At 47.4% G+C, this 18330-nt stretch overlaps 1 protein-coding gene across 4 annotated transcripts in view; it reads right to left on the bottom strand.

The window, feature by feature from the left end:
* Positions 1 to 18012, bottom strand: part of RNF207 (ring finger protein 207) — a 36029-nt gene extending 18017 nt beyond the window's left edge. The window contains exons 1-6 of one of the 4 annotated variants that reach the window (XM_054009090.1): positions 17908 to 18012; positions 17454 to 17556; positions 15053 to 15243; positions 6344 to 6476; positions 1480 to 1624; positions 619 to 700 (exon numbers count right to left, since the gene is read on the bottom strand). In XM_054009090.1, the coding sequence (XP_053865065.1) occupies positions 619 to 700; positions 1480 to 1624; positions 6344 to 6476; positions 15053 to 15243 (551 nt within the window). In that variant the 5' untranslated portion in view covers positions 17454 to 17556; positions 17908 to 18012. Of the gene's footprint in view, positions 1 to 618; positions 701 to 1479; positions 1625 to 6343; positions 6477 to 6681; positions 7415 to 7991; positions 8336 to 15052; positions 15244 to 17453; positions 17557 to 17907 lie in introns of those variants that run through there. The other 3 variants (XM_054009089.1, XM_054009091.1, XM_054009092.1) reach the window with 3 other exon arrangements.
* Positions 18013 to 18330: the final 318 nt, after the last annotated feature.

The raw sequence follows: 18330 nt of genomic DNA, 5'->3' as shown, positions 1-18330 counted from the left end.
GCCCCCCCTTCTCATCACTTTCTTAGACCAGTTGATGATGTTGGCTTCAGCCTGCTTATGTCCTGCTGCTGCTTCCTGGACTCTTTGCACCCATTCCCCTCCTCTCCCCCCCCCCCCACCCCCCACTTTCCTCCTTTAGAAAAACTTCCCCTAGGTCCAGCAACCGCTATTGTTTTAGAATAGCTCTAACTCCAAATAGTGGGGCTCACTGCTCCAGTGGGGACATTCTCTCTCAGGCCACTCCTATTAACTGCTGCTGCTTTCTGTGTCTGACACTTTCCATTCACGTTCTCCCTTTCCTGGGCATCCCAAGCTCTGGCTCCTTACGGCCCTGTCCACTCAGGGGCTGCACCATGATGGCAGCAGCCATGCCTGCTAGTCACCTCTGCAAAGAAGATCCTGTGTCCATTCTCTCTCAGGCTTAGCGATAGGGGCCTCACTGCAGCACCTAAATGCTGCCGTAGCAGATCTCCTCTCTCATGCGGTTTTTCTGCAGCCTCCATGGAACATAATGTCCAAGGCTTAGGGAGGCGTTTGAAAAGGGTGAGTGCAGGCTAAGGCTGCCCCGTCTGCAAAGGGCTGGGTGAGGGGCAGGGAGACCGCAACTCTGCTACTTACACCTGCATGTCCCGGAAACAGTTAATGCAGAGCATGGATTTTTTCTCTGTTGAAAACATGATGTAAGGTTCCTCATGAAGAGCTGGGAACAAACAAATTCATCCCGGAGTTAAACAAGCTCCCTAAAGAGAGCGCAGCTCAGAATCTAGGGGCAGCTCCATCCTTGGGGGAGAGGATATGCAATAGGTGAGCTGGGTCCACCCCTCCGAGGCTGGAGATGTCTCTTCCTACCCGGTTTCTGAGGAGCTCTTACTTGTGACCGCTCAGCCACCTGACCATAAATGATGCATCCCAGCTCCAGTCTTGCTGCCTGCTCTGTTCAGACAACACCACTCTGACTTGCAGGCTCTCCGGCTGAGCGGCCCGTGTGTCTGGCTGGTGGGGCCTACTGGAGAAGGCTACATGCAGGTTACTACTCAAGGGCGTAGCCCTTTTAATAAACACTTTCCTTATATGCGCACCTTGCAGAGAGCTGTTCCTGGGAACCCTGGCCGCCGTCTGTGTTTACACCTGAATCCTTTGTACAGAAGGTGCAATCTGCACAGGATGTGCTATTCGTTAGCCAGGCACAGTGCTGCTGCACATAGAAGCTGGTGAGTAACTGCCTTTGTGTGCTAACTGCACCTTCACCATGCAAACTGATGGGGAAAATAACGAGCTGATCCGGCCTGCACACCGTTCCTGGGGAGAGAGCCGGTTACTGGGCTGTGCACCTGCACGGGGCAGGAACGGAATACACAGCTCCAAGAGGAGAGACCCTGGATTCAGTTGGGAACGTGACACTGCTAGGCCAGTGTTAATCCTCCCTGTGGAAAGGCTGGCCTGTGTGTAATTGCCCAGGTGGAGCGGGGATGTACTCACAGCATTTCTTGTGGATGTCTTTAGTGCGCTTAGTCAAGGACACAATCTCGTGGCGAGCGAACATCTTGGCTTTGTGGGTCTCTTCGCGGCACTTGCTGCAGAGGGGCTGGTTACAGGTGTTGCAGAAATACATGGTGTCCATTTCCTGATGAGCAAACGCAGAACAAACCCCAAAGAGCATTGAACACCAGAGCTCTCCTCAGTGCAATTAGAAACGGCTTTTCTCAGCTAAGGGGGCATCTGTCTGTCTCTGAGCCAGAAACTGCCATGGCCAAGGGCCGGGTCCAGGACGAACAGGGCAGGTGTCAGCTTTGTGCTTAGCACTGCCCTGGTCAGGCTTCCCCCTGCTGGACCCTCACCAGGGTCCTACCATGCTGGACTCATGTGCTAAGCCTCAACTGGTCTGGGTAGGGTCCAGCACTGTATGGCTTTGGCCTCTCTGGCCCACTTCCTGGGCATAGGGCCCTGTCTGTTACCCCTTTACAGAAGTGGGACTTCATGGGTCAGCTGCCCATGGCCGCTCGGACCAGTGCTGGCTCCCCGTTCCCCAATGGCGTAAGCACACCCCTTCTCAGAGCTCTACCTTGTGGGCACTGTGGTTGACTGTTTACTTCTCCAGGGACATGTGACAGAGAAGCACCTTACATACAGGCTTTGCAAAGGTTTCTAACACAATTGCTCTTCACTTTAGACAGCACACGAGATATACAGAATCCAGGTAAAACCCATAAAACAGCTACATGCCCTTCTCTGCCTCTGCTTCCTCCCCACTCGTGAGCATTCTTTGGGGTTTGGTCAAAGTCCTGTAGGGTGTCCAGGAACCCCCTCCTGAATTATCGAGTCTCTGTCCCTCTCCTGCAGCCAACTTTGTTCTGCTGTCTTCCCCTGACCCCTCCCCCCCAAATGGCTTGAGACCCTGCTTTTTATAACTTCCACTTCTCTTTGTCAGGTGACTCCCCCTAATCAGCCTCGTCAAGTGATCAAAGTTCCCCACCCAGTGATCAGTTGGCTTAGTTACCTGATCACCTGGGCAGACTGGTTCTTCTGAGGGGTAGCCAACTCTGTCCTACGATGCTTTCATTTGACTAGATAGAGGATCATCAAGGTTTGATGACCCTCCATGATTAGCCCTGTATCACTGCCTTGGAATTTCAGTCTAAGATGGAGGTAAAAGAACAGCAGAGAAAGCCCAGACCAGCCTTGCAATGACAATGGAGTGAGTAGTTTGAAATAGATACACACAGAGTTGTACATGGACAGATTCCTCAGACTGTCACATCAAGATATTTGCATCTCTCACAGCAGTGTAGCAAGAGAGGCAGCATCAAGGGTGGGACGAACAAAACCAATTAAAGGAAAGGTAAAATCTGAGTGTCTGCGACTGAAATCCAACAGCTGCTAACCCTTTCAGTTAGCACAGGGACAGCAGGTAAGTGAGAGCACGTAGCTGAGCTCTGCCACTCCTGAGGCCAACTGAGATAAACTAGCCCAGGCCTCAGTCTGGCCGTCTGGAGTCCAGAAACGGGAGGTGGGAGTAAACTGGAGGGAATGGTTCAGCAAGGCCCCTACCTCCTCACCGGGTGGGTTTCTTTCCAACTGTCCCAGGTCCCTGTTCTGGGGGAAGAGCGTAACCTTCCCCTGCTGCCAGGTCCTGCAGCAGAGTCAGCACCCTGGGTCTGACACTGCAGCACATGCTCAGGGAAATAAACCAGACCGCCCAAATCCAGCCTTGAGACCTCAATGCAGCAGCAAGAGGGCAGGAGCGAGCAAGTGGGGAGGGACACACCCACAGGGCTGCAGGGAGACTGGAAAGAGACAGGCCGTAGGGCTGCCCTGGCATCGCTGGTGGGATAGCTTATGTCCTTGGAGTAACCTCTGGAACCAGGAATCTCCTTGGAGCTCTTTGCTACATCAGCCACACATTCCGTTATCTGGCTTTCACTTGCCTTGGTCTCTAGGAGAGGGCCGAGATGACACAGCTGCCACCGGCAGGGAAATTTATTTCCGTTCATTCCAGAATAATGAAGTACCTGCCACTTGTGAGATCTGGTGCCATTTATCCCTTGTTATTCGATGTGTTTCTGAGATGCCCATTGCTGCAGTATCTACATGCGCTTTATGTAGCTTAAGTTACAAGCAGAAACGGCTCTTAAGTGTAGGGAGCAAATACCCCATGACACGCTGGCTGCAGCCCAACTTTAAAGGCCCACAACACAGGAAACCTCACCAGGTGGCTGGGGACTCCACAGCTGGGAGCGAGGCAAAAACCTGGCCCAAAAGGTGGTGAGTGTTTGCCACGTTTCTCTGACCTGGCAAAACATGTCACTCCGTTCGCCCTGGACTCATGCTTTTTGGTTCCATGCAGACAAAGTAACAAGGGCTGGATGGAGGGAACGGAACAGAACTTCTCTTCTGCTTTAGTCCTTTAGCTTAACAGCACATGCTTAGATGACCCCTAAGCGTAGCACTGTTTTACGAGAAATTGCAGGACAGCGTATGTTTTTTCTCTCTGCCTAATCCTTTGGCAGCTCCTTTTGGACATGTATTTTTGTCTGGCTAGTGCAGGGAACTGGGAAAAGAAAAGGTCTTTCCTTTCCAGCTCCCTGCTGTGATCTGGTCCAGGCCAGGAATGCCAGCTGCTGGGTATGAAAGCAGGAGGTAGTCGCTGTACAGTTCTAAGCAGACAGGTGTCCATATCACATAAAACCCCACTGCCATGATTGGCACTAATTGGCCCCCTTGATGGCAGTCTCAGCAGAGAGGCTAAGGACTGAATGATCGATTTGGAACTGACCATTCCTCTCATCCACACCAGGGCTAAGGAGATTGGCAGGATGGTACAGAACCCTTTACATAAGAATGGACATACTAGGTCAGACCAATGGTCCATCTCGCCCAGTGTCCTGTCTTCCATCAGTGACCAATGCCAGATGCTTCAGAGAGAATGAACAGAACAGAGCAATTATCATATGATATGAGATGTCCTGTAGTCTGGTCCTTGCTTCTGGCAGCTAAAGGCTTAGGACACCCAGAGCATGGGGTTGCATTCCGGACCATCTTGGTTAATAGCCATTGATGGATCTATCCTCCAGAACTGATCTAGTTCTTTTTTTGGACTCCGTTGTAGTTCTGGCCTTCACAACATCCCCAGCAACAAGTTCCACAGGCTGACTGGGCATTGTGTGAAGCAATACTTCCTTGTGTTTGTTTTAATCCTGTCACCTATTAATTTAATCGGGTGACCCCTGGTTCTTGTGTTATGTGAAAGGGTAACTAACACTTCCTTGTTCACTTTCTCCACACCATTCATGATTTTATAGCCCTCTATCATGTCCTCCCTTAGTCATCTTACTTCCAAGCTGAGAAGTCCCAGTCTTTTTAATCCCTCCTCATATGGAAACAAAGACAAATGCAAAGTGCTCTACTTAAGAAGAAAAAATCAGTTTCACGCATACAGAATGGGAAGAAACTGTCTAGGAAGGAGTACGGCAGAAAGAGATCTAGGGGTTATAGTGGACCACAAGCTAAATGAGTCAACAGTGTGATGCTGTTACAAAAAAAGCAAACGTGATTCTGGGATGCATTAACAGGTATGTTGTGAGCAAGACACGAGAAGTCATTCTTCCGCTCTACTCTGCGCTGGTTAGGCCTCAACTGGAGTATTGTGCCCAGTTCTGGGCACTGCATTTCAAGAAAGATGTGGAGAAATTGGAGAGGGTCCAGAGAAGAGCAACAAGAATGATTAAAGGTCTTGAGAACATGACCTATGAAGGAAGGCTGAAAGAATTGGGTTTGTTTAGTTTGGAAAAGAGAAGACTGAGAGGGGACATGATAGCAGTTTTCAGGTATCTAAAAGGGTGTCATAAGGAGGTGGGAGAAAACTTGTTCATCTTGACCTCTAAGGATAGAACAAGAAGCAATGGGCTTAAACTGCAGCAAGGGAGGTTTAGGTTGGACATTAGGAAAAAGTTCCTAACTGTCAGGGTGGTTAAACACTGGAATAAATTGCCTAGGGAGGTTGTGGAATCTCCATCTCTGGAGATATTTAAGAGTAGGTTAGATAAATGTCTATCAGGGATGGTCTAGATAGTATTTGGTCCTGCCATGTGGGCAGGGGACTGGACTTGATGACCTCTCGAGGTCCCTTCCAGTCCTAGAATCTATGAATCTATGAATCTCTTCCTTGAGTGGTAACAGCTAATTTAGACCCCATCATTTTGCATATAGAGTTGGGATTATGTTTTCCAATGTGCATTACTTTGCATTTATCAACATTGAATTACATCTGCCATTTTGTTGCCCAGTCACCCAGTTTTGTGAGATCCCTTTGCAACTTTTCACAGTTAGCTTTGGACTTCACTATCTTGAGTAATTTTGTATTGTCTGCAAATGTTGCCATGTCCCTGTTTACCCTTTTTCCAGATCATTTATGAATATGTTGAATAGGACTGGGCCCAGTACAGACCCCTGGGGAACACCACTATTTACCTCTCCTCTTCAGTCTGAAAACTGACCATTTATTCCTACCTTTTCTTTCCCATCTTTTAACCAGTTACAGATCCATCTGCCATACTGTACTTACTCCTAGGCGGGCTGTGGCTTGACTCTAGAATCTGATGCTGACACTGTTCAAGACCCAAGCACAGTCTATTTGGGGAGATCCTAAAAGGACCCTCCAAGCAACAAGGATAAGGCTGGAAAAACTCAGCTGTTCTGAAAATCAGACCACTCACATAGGTACCTACATGTGGAAGTGTTGGCCGTAGCCTGGAAGCACTTTGGGCAGGGGCTGTGTACTCCTTTGCCTTCTGCAACATGCAAGGCACGGCTGTGGAGCTGGAGACATAACCAGCCACTGTCTTACCTGTTTCTTGCACTCCTGGTCGCAGTTTGCACACTGAACTTCCTCCTCGCAGTCGGCAGAGCTATCCACAAGGAACTTCAGGAGCCGGTCTACAGGCGGGAGCCCGTTGTTTCCTTTCACTATGGACTGATGACTGAGGAGGACAAAACAGACAGGGTAGGCCCATGAGCCCTGGCAATGGCAAACAAATATTTTTCTTCATTCAAACAACCTAATGTTAAAGGAAAATAACTGTCCTGGGACTGCAGTGAAAAGATACCATGCGATACCTTAATGACCCCAGATATAAGGCAAACTGCAACGCAATCACACAGGATCAGACTTTTTCCTTTGTTCACCTGGCTTTTCTGGACATGAATTGCACTATTTTCCATAACACCGTTCAGATCTTTGTGTTTTCATCAGAGCTGAATTCTGTCTTGCCACATATTCCAAGAGCATTTCTTCTGTGCTGCAAATGTTTTCTTTAAGCTACAGCATTTAACAGTCTTCATACTATGCCATGTTTGCAGCCTGGCTCTTCCCAGAGCGAGCATGCTGAGCTCTCCGACTCTCTACACGCTATGTTAGCAGTATCCCACACATTTCTGCTTGGCTCCTAGGAGTGTACAGCGTGGGACATGCTGAGAATGGCCATTTAACGTTGGCATTTGCAAATGAACAGCCTGAGCTCCAGTGACTTTCTAATCAAAACGTTGTGTGATTCATTCCACAGGTGGCTGCAAGGGTCACTTCAGTCTTGGAATAGCCATGCTTGATGAATTCCAGGATGTGAACTCCTAGTATGTTGCCCCTTTTGGTACTTTCTTGTTTACACTCCATCTTTAAATTCAGTTTGCCTGCATGCGGCTCTATCCACTGGCTGTGTCCAGAAGATCAACTTCCGGCAAGGCACTGCTCCTGCCTGAAATGGTTCTTTCATTTTCACAAGTCTTGTGGCATTTGTTTAGCACTGGACATTGCTGCCCAGATTCCCTTAGCTACTGCTAGCGTCTAATTGCGGAGAGAAACGAGCAGACGAACACAGGGCTACATCTGAATAATCTCGCGGAGTAATAATAATCCAGAATGGGAATATTATTAACATCAAAATATAAGCCATGTGGTGACTTCCTCAGAGAGGAGCTTTAACCAATGGGAAGCAGGTGACCATGGAAGCCCCTCCCCTAACAACCCTCCAAACAGCTTTCCCAAAATAACAGTAAACAGAATTCCGAGAGGACAGAAATTGTCCAAAGCCAAAATCCCTGCATGAAACCCTTCTCGGACAACGCCTGAGCCCCCTACATATAGACACGCACACAGGCTTTGCTGAAACCCTTAAAAGCAAGCGCCACGTTAAAAGTAATCAAATAATGTTAGTGAAATACTGCCAGTTTGGGTGAACGCATGATTAGTCTGAGTGAAAGGTCAGAAAAGCTGTGCCAGAATTCAAGCACCTTCTGTAAGGACCAGGGCTCAGCTCCCCTGGCCCTGACCACACTGACTTGCTTTAGCAAAATAGTTAAAAAGGAAAAACTGAAGGCTCATCACTAAAGATCCTAGCCGTGCTGATCCTGAGATGTCACTCACAGTTAAGCTCAGACTGCACACAATTCCTGGCAAACTGCAGCTCCCCATGAACGCTAGAGAAAGGAATCACCCTTACATATATTCATCCATTTCCTTTAAAAGCATCGTGGAAATCTTTACTGTAGCCACTTTGACACTTCCAGTAAAACCCAGGACCAAAACAGTATGACGACAGCGCAACCAGACACCAAGCCACGGCCACTCCAGCCCCTTCTTGAGAGTGTCTCTCGAAACGCAGGTTCGCAGAGATGACAGGAACTTTGAAGTCTCATTCCCCTGGACAATGAGCGCATTGAGTCGGATTGAAATGATGATTCACCCACCAGTCACCTGTGAGGGATTGGGTTTCATCACTCTGGGCTGCATCTCCCAGCAAACTAATCATGGAACTAAAGGTCTCACTGCAGCTGGCAGTGCTTCATCATTGCCCGGCTTCATCAAACATGGCCACGTTCGGGGGCACTAAGTTACCGATGGAAAAGACTTATTAGCCCAGGAATATCTTGCAGGGGGCTTGTCTGTTGTCTTTGTCTATTAATAGTCTGGCACTGCAAGGCTGTATTTGATGGAGACAGAGATGTATTGTACTAATACCAGCAAGATAACTTACCTCCCAGGCAATTGGTTTGGTTCTCCTGCTGCAGGGCTGGGCTGGATACAGCGGCATCTCGCATTGCCCGCTCTGCTCTACAGCCCTCCGGGTACTGGGCAGAAAAACTCAGAGATACTGAGTTTTAAACGAAATGGAGACTCCTATGAAAACTGCAGCAGAAATGTGCATGTGTATTATATTACAAAGAGCACGAGAGAGAGAGAGAGAGGTAGCGATCTAGCGAACCGGTTGCCCTTGGACTCTGTGTTTGAGTGGGGACGGATGGGCTGAGAACACTGGGTAGGGAGAATTTAGAAAGGGTTTGTGTGTATGCTGTGGCATTTTAATGACCATCTGAATTGATTCCCAGCCCCAGTAACTTCTTGTTACGACAGATCAGGAGTGAATTTGGAGAGTAGTAAAGCAGAATTAAACACTGCATCACTCTGTTAGACCCCTAGCAACAGGCAAGCTGTGTGAAGCCGAAAAGGGTTCTGGCCATGACTCCAGTGAGTTGAATTGGGGCAGCGCAGCCCCCAAGCCGGGGCTCCTGATGCGGTAATGCAGGTAAAGTTCTTGTTGCCAGGGCTCGGCTGCTGTGCTGCTTGACAGCGGTAGTTAATAAAACCTGCCTGTTGGGCTGTGGAGCACAGGGGAGTCACTCCTCCAGGCCTGCTGTCTTGAGAGCCTTATGCTGACTGCCGGCATGCATGGCCAGGCCCTGTGTTCTCGCCAGAGGCTGCTGGGAGATGGAGAGCACCTGGCTAGGACGTAGTATGTGGCAGGTGGGGTATGGGTTAACGGGGGTTTTATGGGCTGACCCTGTCTAGCAATTGCAGCCGTAAGCATGACAGTTTGGGTCTGTGTTGGAGTTTGAGGAAAAGGCAGGCAGCTGATGCACAAGATGGTACCATTAAAAACAGTCCAACAAGATTCAGACTGTGCCTGAGTGAAGGGGACGCTCTGCATGGCAGCTTCATTGCATCTGCAATTCTTCTTCCTTTTCTTCTTCATTGGGCGATTTCTGTATAAAGACGAGACCTCTGCATTTCACCCCTGCTGCTCCACCACTTTACCTTGGGGCTAAAGCAGTGAGTCCCTACTAAGCAGACTCATGCCAGTGCTGGTCTGATTAAGCAGTTGTCATTGTTGTTCACTGCCGTTAGGCAGAACTGGCTTCCTGGGAGACATCTTTAATAAGAGGGCATCCCAATTACGGTGCTCACTGCTGACTCTGCAAAAGCTGCTAAACGCCTCCATCCCCAATGAGACAATAGCTTATGGGTGCACATAATAACTACTGTTCATGCTTGGGGAGAGCACCACATCTTATAATGAGGGGTAGGGAGAAGGGCTATTTAAAAATAACCCAGGGGAGAACACACACAAGACTTTCTAGTGAGAGAAATGTTATAAACCATAAACCAAGAGTGTGATCTGGTGCCAAATAGCTGCTCTACTCCGAGTCACAGTGTCTGTTTGCTTTGCTGAAATATTAGCTTGAACGTGATCAGGGAGGAAGTGATACCTCATTGGGGCTCCGTTCATGCTGCCGATAGAGCGATAAATTGCCCTGGGCGCCTCGGTATTGCCTTGCCAGTGACGGTTCCTGAGCCTGGCTGCAGAGCTGGGCACAAGCGCCAGTCAGACATGCAGAATACAGGGGAATCCAGCCGTCTGTGGTATCGAAAACATGACATAAAATTCTCCCAGAAATGCAGCTGCTGGGGGATACCTGGGCAACTGATTGTAGGTATGGAGCCTGGAGTCCCTGAGTGACAGCTAGAGCCAAGGCTGTTGCATGTAGAGTGACCAGATGTCCCTGATTTTGGGTCTTTTTCTTATACAGGCTCATATTACCTCCCACCCCCGTCCTGATTTTTCACATTTGCTGTCTGGTCACCCTAGTTGCATGACTTCTGGATAACTTACCTGGGAGAGGTGTCGTGGTTGGAAAACCTGCCCCCCTCCCTCTGGAAGCAAAGGCATCAGCAGAGGCTCCTAGCCTATTCCCTCTGCTGCTCTGGAGCTGGACCATCTGTGCTTTAGTGAACCCCACTAGGTATTCGCCTGCATCTTCAGGCACCTCAATACTTCGGGAACTCTAGCCCTAGCGATCTAAAGCTGGGGGAGTCCCTGGTGAGCTCAGGCACCTGGTGCACAGGCAGTCTGAAGGGGGCTAATATTAAAGGCCTCTCTCTACCCCCAGCACAGCCTGGGTAGTGGGGCAGTTCTGGCTTCCTCCCCAGAGTGCCTCACCCCTAGCATGCTGGTGCTATGGTGTAGCCCCACCCCCTTGTTTTCTACATACATCGTTGTGTGTAATGCCTGTGGTCTCTTTGCATTGGCACATTTGCTCCCAAGACTAGGACTGACTTGCCCTAATCTAACAGGGTTTGTATTTACCAATATGAGTGGGGAGTTTGCATGACAAACTGATTGGAGAGTGCTGTTTTTCTGCAGAAAAGAATGAATGTTTACTCCACCTGATCTGTTTTAATTAAATAATTTTAAAATATGTAATTTGATTTTTTTTAATATAACCTCTAACTTCATGCTAATGATATCTGAACAGCCCCTTCAAAGCGCCTGAGATGCACCCAACAAACAAAAGCCAGAGATGAACACTTAAAAATAACATTTGTTTGGTCTCACTTGGCTCTGAGCAACAGTTTCCTTGAACTGCTTTAAGTAGCAACGTCTACCAGTATATGAGTTTTATTCCAGAAATATATCCACGCAGTGGCTGGTACGTCGATATTTTCCTTTGCTGTTTACGCTTTTGTTGGTTTTTTGGGGGGCAAGTTTTGGAGAGTTTAGGTTTTGATGTTAAATCTTGGATAATTTGCCGATTTTAATACCAAAACCAGTTCCAAGCTAAACAGTGGTCTGAAGCAACTTCTGCACAATAACTGTGCCATCTCAAACCTAGCGTGAACAGCTTGGAGCAGATGAAACTGGAAGAGATGGAGTCTCTCTCTGCATGTAGTTGTCTTTAGTAGACAACTACATGCTGAGAGTGGGGAGGAAGAGAGCAAACTTCTAGGTCATGGAGACAGAACAGTCCCTAACCACAACTGTTTCCAAAGATTTCCAGGAAGGGCCAGCACCTCTTTAAGCTACACAATTTTGTCTAACAGTTAAAAAATCCCAGTACAGTTTCTTGAGTGGTATTTTCTATTTTTAAATTTAAAAATAACCCCCTATGAGTGAAACAAACCTATCCGGTGTCACCCAGCCCTCTTCCCCCAGAGCTCAGACTGTAAGTGCCAGGAGTCATTTTTTGGCTAGGGCAATCCACCTGCCTAGGGGCTCAATCCTGCTAGGTGCTGAGCATTGACTCCAGTGGGGCTATTCAGAAACCTACAGTTACTCCCATGCTTAAGTGCTTTGCTGGATAGGGGCCAGAAAGCTCAGCCCCTTGCCAGATCAGGCCGTAGGGCTGCAGTGATCCTGCTTCTCCTCAGGGTGATCACTTGTAAAGTGTAGAGTGGGAAACCCTCACTGCGCTTCTCCCATTGCTGGCCTGCCCTGGCAGGGGAGTGAGCTCTCCTGAATTCTTGTGGAGCTATAAGTAGAACTTGGTGTTCTGCAGCTGTTCCCATCTGAAACCATTGTGATTAGAACCTCATATTTCATAGGCACAAAGGCAGCTTGACAACGAAGCACTCAAATGCTGTGGTGACAGGCCATGTATAAGAGCAGAGCTAGACACAGCTTCTCCAGCTTTCCTGGGGCTTTACCACCAGGCATCCTGACCCCCACTGGGCATGTGTATTTTACATCATCAAGTCTGAGATCCAGGGGAAAAAATTCAAAAGTGCCTAAGTGACTTGAAGCCTAAATCTCAGTGCAAGTCAATGGGGCTCAGGCTCCTAAGTAACTAAGGTGCTTTTGAAAATGTTACCCTCACCCGTGAGAGGAAGGCTGGCTCAGTACTTGGAACTCAAGAGACCTGGGAGCAATTCCCTGCTCTGCCACAGACTCACTTTGTGACCCTGGACAAGTCACTTAGACTTTCTGTGCCTCAGTTCCCATCTGTACAATGGGGGTAATAGCCCTGCCCTGCCTCTTAGGGCTGCTGTGAGGATAACAACGTTCGAGACGGCAAGGTGCCCAGATACACTGGTGATGGGGCCTGCTCGGTACCTGGAGCTTTATTTTAATTCATATCACAGAAATGTGATTGTTTTTAACTGCTTATAATGAAAAACAAGAGCTGTGACTAGAGAACATTGTTTTTCAGCTGTGGACTAGGCAGACAGGTATTGCTGGAAGTCTTTCCCATGCCGATTTAAACCAAACACAAAAAAAGAGACTCATGGGATTTATTTTAATCTTTGTAATTTGTGTTCATCTAAAAAGAACAGGCATAAATGAGCAGCTCACTGGATGCTCATCAAATCTCCGTTTCCCCTAAGGACAAACTCTACAGAGAGATCTGTATACATTAAAGGTGAAATCTAATAAGGTACAACGTTAACCTCCTCCAGTGCTTGGTTGATAGTTCTAACTACACATTCCGGAACACAGCTCGGATTCAGTTCTGCCTCTACCAGCCCTCAAATGTCTTTGGCAACTACAGTCAGGCTGATACACATCATCCTATTTACTAGAATAAATGACAATCATCTGCCCTGGTAGTCTCATTCCTTTTTTGGAATACAAAGTCCTGCACAGTGTTGTCAATTCGTGCCTGTAAAGTGAAAGCAGATTCCCTGATCCTTAGAGTGTACTACCGAAAAGCAGAGGTGTATTGTAGCATTCCAAGTCCAATGGTAAAATTTCCACCATGTCTGCTATCATCAGTAATGTGTTCTTGAGAATCCGAGGCACTCAAGTTTCATGTAGATGAACTTGGTTTGTTTAGAATGTAATGCACCCCAAATTATAAGTGGATGTTATTGTTACTAATACAGTGATGGAAATGACCTTCAAACAGGACTGTCCACATCAGAGCGGAAAGCACTAACTCTCCCCATTTTTACAGTATTGTTTAATAACCAGGAAAGCACTGCATCATTCACAGATAAGAGCTGATAAAAGTATCTGTATGTACAGTGATAGGAACCTATAGAAGAACCCAGAGAGACAATACGTAAATAATTCCTGGCTTCGCTTACATTAAAAGGAATGAAAACAAATACAATGCAACTGAAGATGTACAATATGCTCCAGAAAAACCCAAGACACATTCTGTAGCATGTCGTATATATCCGTACAACCACAATTCTCAGAAACACACAGTTCAGCACATTAATATTGTATTAAATTGTTAAATGCCATTTCTTTTTGTTCCAGCTACAAAAGACATTTTGATTCAGGGCAGGATTTGGCCCGAAATGTCTTGTAAGGGGAGGGGGGAGAAAAGGAGGTTACATTTGGTTACCTCCATCTAATCCTCTGAAGGGGCGGTGCTGGCCTGGCTGAATTTGGCCGTTCGTGAGCACACTAACGATTCTTGTTCCGAAGTCAGTGGGCCTAGAGCCCCACCCAGAGTGCTTGCTTACCAGTAGCGGTGCTGAGCCTCACAGCAGCTTACAGCAAAGACTGAAGAGCTAAAAGGGCAAGTGCTGGTCCTGTGCTCGAGAAAGTCTCACTGCTGCCTCACTTCTCGAGAGCTCGCCAAAGAGTAGAGATGCTTCTGTGTCACACCTTGCGTCTGCTATGTACTAATCACCTTCATCCAAGGCCCACTGTAGTCCATGGAAGACTCCACTTGGCCTCCATTGTCTTTGGTTCAGACTCTAACTCATCACAGAGGCCGTCTAGGCACAAGTTAGCACCAAAATAATGACACTGGTTTAATTCTCGTTATATCAGTGCAAGCTTGTGTGTGGCCACTCTTATTGTGGAGTACGAGTGTCTATTTGGCATAGGTTGTCAGTAAAGAATCAATTTAAATTAAATCTAAATAAGACCCTTTCATTCCACAATCAGTATCTACACCCAGACTGGCACTGAAATAACAAAAGGTGTGAATGAAAACCAGTTAGGCTATTTCAGGGCTGGTTCATGTGTAGCCCAGCCCCCATCCTTACCCATGCTACCACAAAAGGCACCAGCTTGAGGTCTGGCCCAACTCTCATGAGTGAATGACTCCCATTCACCCTTCCACACTGCAACAAATTCAAATATATCTAACTTAGACCCATCTTCATTTCAGATGTGTTCCCTGCTACCATGCCAGGTTTTGAGCACACTACCAATATACATAAGCCAATTTCAATAACATGTCACAGCAGAGCACCGAGCAGGCCGTCAGCCCAGCGAGCGTCAGAGAAGAAATGCCACGGTTTCTCCTTAGGCCTAGCTTTCAGACCTGGGTGCCTAATGCTGCCCGTGGCTAGCTGCATTGGGTATTTGCTGATGGGCAGAGCTGGACCCTCCAGCTCAGACATCCATGTGTGAAATGCGTGCTCTGCACCTGTGTTTCTGTGGCGCTCTACTGCAGAGCATGGGCACCTGGCCAGGCCTGGGATAGCTTTCACGGGTAAGTCACCATCTTTCTGTGTTATGGGTAGGCACTGCTTAGAAGTTCTTACCCACAAAGAGGGCAGGTGAGGCGGCTGTCTATCGCCCGGCCTCGCAGGCAGCTGGCACAGAAGTTGTGGTAACAGTCCAGGAGGCAGGGATGCTCATACTGCTCGTGACACAGGAAACATACCAGGGGGTGGCAGTTGGCATTATCCAGGTCGCAGAGGTTTTCCAAAGGAGAGAAAATCCCACCGGACATCTGGGGGAAGATGACACAGAAAGGCTGATATTACAGGTATGCAGAGGGATTCGACATCTAATTCAGGAGATGGTGCGTGGGGCACAGTTAAAAAGGAGCTATTCCGCTGAGTCCCAATAGAGGAGCCTCACCTTGGAGGGTGCCACATGCTAGACAGATCAAAAGTCTGCTGGCCATTGATAGCATCTGAGGGACAGGGCAGCTGCATGATCTGACGGCCACCGATTGCATGCAAGGGGTAGGACAGCTGCAGGAAGAAGTGTCAGGGATGGCGTGGCGGTCACGGACATAATTTGGCCAGAGCTCTGTTTTTGCTGGTGTAAAGGACAGTTCTGGTTACTTGACCCAAGTTGCTCCTCTCTCTTTGGGCCTCGGGCTGGGGTGACCCGATCACATGCATTTGGGCAGGGCCGCGCCTCCTGACTGCAAGCAACTGATTAATTTGCCATGAAGTTAGAACTGGCAAGACTGCCGGATAGCACCCCCTGCTGCCCCCAAGACCTCTCAAACGCACCCTGCTGGCTGGTGCAGGAGTTCCCGGGGGGAGCTATGTCCAGCCTTCCGCAGGTGCCAAGGATGTGCTGGCCCCGCTAAGGGCCTCTGAGAAAGGAGAAAAGAGGGGGAGACTGGTTCCTCCCAGGAACCAATACAGTCTGAGTAAAATCTCTAATCTTCCCTACCATCAGCTCCAAGGTATCTTCTCTCTGCTTCTCATACCCCTTCCCCGCCCATCTTCCTACCTCTCCTCCCATATGTAGCTCTGCATTTTCTTTCACTCTGCTTTTGTGCCTGAAACAGCCTTCTATTTTCCATGCATCAAGTACTCTCCCTCTCTGTCCCCAGATCTCTCCTTCCAATCCTCACTTCCCAAAACCGCCATGCTATCTCCTTCTGCCTTCTCATGCTCTATGAATCACTTCGCTCTGAGAGCCCACTGTAAGCTCTCGGGGGCAGAGACCCAGTCCTTCTATTGTGTATATTTGTAAAGTCTAGTGCTCTCTCTTTTTATTGTTTAAAGAGTCCTGCACTATTATTGCAGGGCACAGTTGCAATAGCAGTGAGCTGTTGCTGAATGCCACCACTTCCTTGAGCATTTAAGAGTTAAACTACATCGTGACCAGAAATAGCGCACAGAGTCAAAGAATAGGTGGCACATTTGACTCACAGGACTGATTTCATGCCAGGCTGTCTGCAGCCCAATGAGCACACTGGGCTTTGTAAGAACAAATGGAAATTATGAACATTGTGTCTCAATAACAATACTAAAGTTCAGAGTCAGAAACCACAGAGAGTTTGAAAATCATTTCTGAATTGTCCCCATTTCAGGGGGTTCCGGAATGTGTAGGGGGGGACTTTTAGATTTTTTTTTTTTTTTTTTTAGTATAAAAGTTGTGTTGGAAGAGAAACCTGCACATTTACAGGATCTAGTATAGAGCAGTAACAAGTAAACTAACATTCTGTCTGGGCTGTGCATATTACACAAACAGCCAGAGAGTAAAAATGACACAGCCTATGTTGTTTGGTGCTGACAAAACAAACTGTGTATAAAGTGGGGGGGATGGAAGGTTTCTAAACATGCCTGTTTTCTTATGCCATTCTAATCTGAGTGATATTTTATTAAAAACCACTGTACTGTCTACAGCAGAGCAAGGTGGTGTGGGTATAAGAGAAAAAATTCAACTTTTCAAACAGATCAGATGTGGTTTAAATTCTTTACTCCTTACAGTGAGTGACCACATTTAAGAAGAGGACTGTTTGCGGTTAATTCATTTTGCTATTATGCTATGCCAGTGAAAACACTCCAGTAAAAATATGAGAAACAAGAAGGGATTTTCTTTAACCTGTTGATCAAATCCATCTATTTTCAGTCTGTCAATTTAATGGTGATGCCATTCAAATAAATTCTTTTGAAATAGACCAGCAATTACCTATTAAGTCCTTATACTAGCAAGCCACAGAGAGCAAAGCTACAGGTTCTGAAAGTTATTACAGAGCTCAGAATTCAAAACAGTGTTTCAGATGTGGATACATGTGTGTTAACAAGGTGGGCTATCTCTCTCTGGGGTCTGCCAGTACCTCTGGTTTTAATAAGTGAAATTACTTTGTAAGCAAATACTACCTGTGCATTTTAAGGAAATGCTAACAGTATATCTTTTTGTTATGGTCACTTTATTGTAGTTAGACACAGCAGTAGTATCAAAGTTTCTTACCTTTTCTTCCGAAGTTACCAGCGTTGTATCCACGTTGTCCTGTTAGTAGATAAAATTTCAGTCCCCTTGCTCTGCCTGTCTCCTGCTTTTCATGCGTTTGAAGCTGGAATGACAGAAATGCTGAGGCTTTCAGCACAGCCAGAATATTATGAGTGACGTGAATGCAGTAGCCATGGCAACATTGCCAATAAGGAAGAGCTGCTGGGTTCAGAATAAGTTGTTTCTGCAGACATAACAGAGAGCACAATGAAATGTTTTTTTAAAAAATCCCAAGTCTGTCATTTGCTGACAGCCTGGTGTGAAGGGGACTGTCTCATATGCCCATGTTCTCCCTCAGGGGCTAAGATGCATAACAGAGGGGTTTAGGATTTGCTAAGCCTAAGTAAAAGGGGAAAAATTCAATGCATTTAATTCACTCTTGACTCTTCCAGAGGGAAAAGGAGGAATCTCCTACCTGTGGTAGGCAGTTTTCTCCAGACTGAGTTATCTCTATGTTGTGTGCAATTCCCAGGGAAAGGCACCTCTAAAAGTTGCCTAGGGTGTAAATTTAAACCCAGTACAACAAACAGCCATGTGAATGCATGATTAATGTTTCCTTTATATCCCTGTCCTGTCCATCTTGCCGCTTCCATCTCATCAACAAGCTTCAAGGTTCACCCAAGGTCAGACCTAGTGGACAATCCATGTGATGGAAAAAGATCAGCCTCTCCTTGTAAGGGATCAGCCCTCCCCATTGTTCTCAGTCATTTGGGATTATGAAGCCCAGTGGCATATTGAAAGTGACAGAGCAGCATAGCTCAGCAGGTCACTTCATAGTCACACACAGGAACACACTTCATGCTTGAGGGTTTTGCACAGACACTGTCCCAGTGATGGC

Source organism: Malaclemys terrapin, chromosome 19 (genome assembly GCF_027887155.1).
Source record: "Malaclemys terrapin pileata isolate rMalTer1 chromosome 19, rMalTer1.hap1, whole genome shotgun sequence".
Taxonomy (NCBI): domain Eukaryota; kingdom Metazoa; phylum Chordata; order Testudines; family Emydidae; genus Malaclemys; species Malaclemys terrapin.
This window is presented reverse-complemented; position numbering and strand designations above follow the sequence as displayed.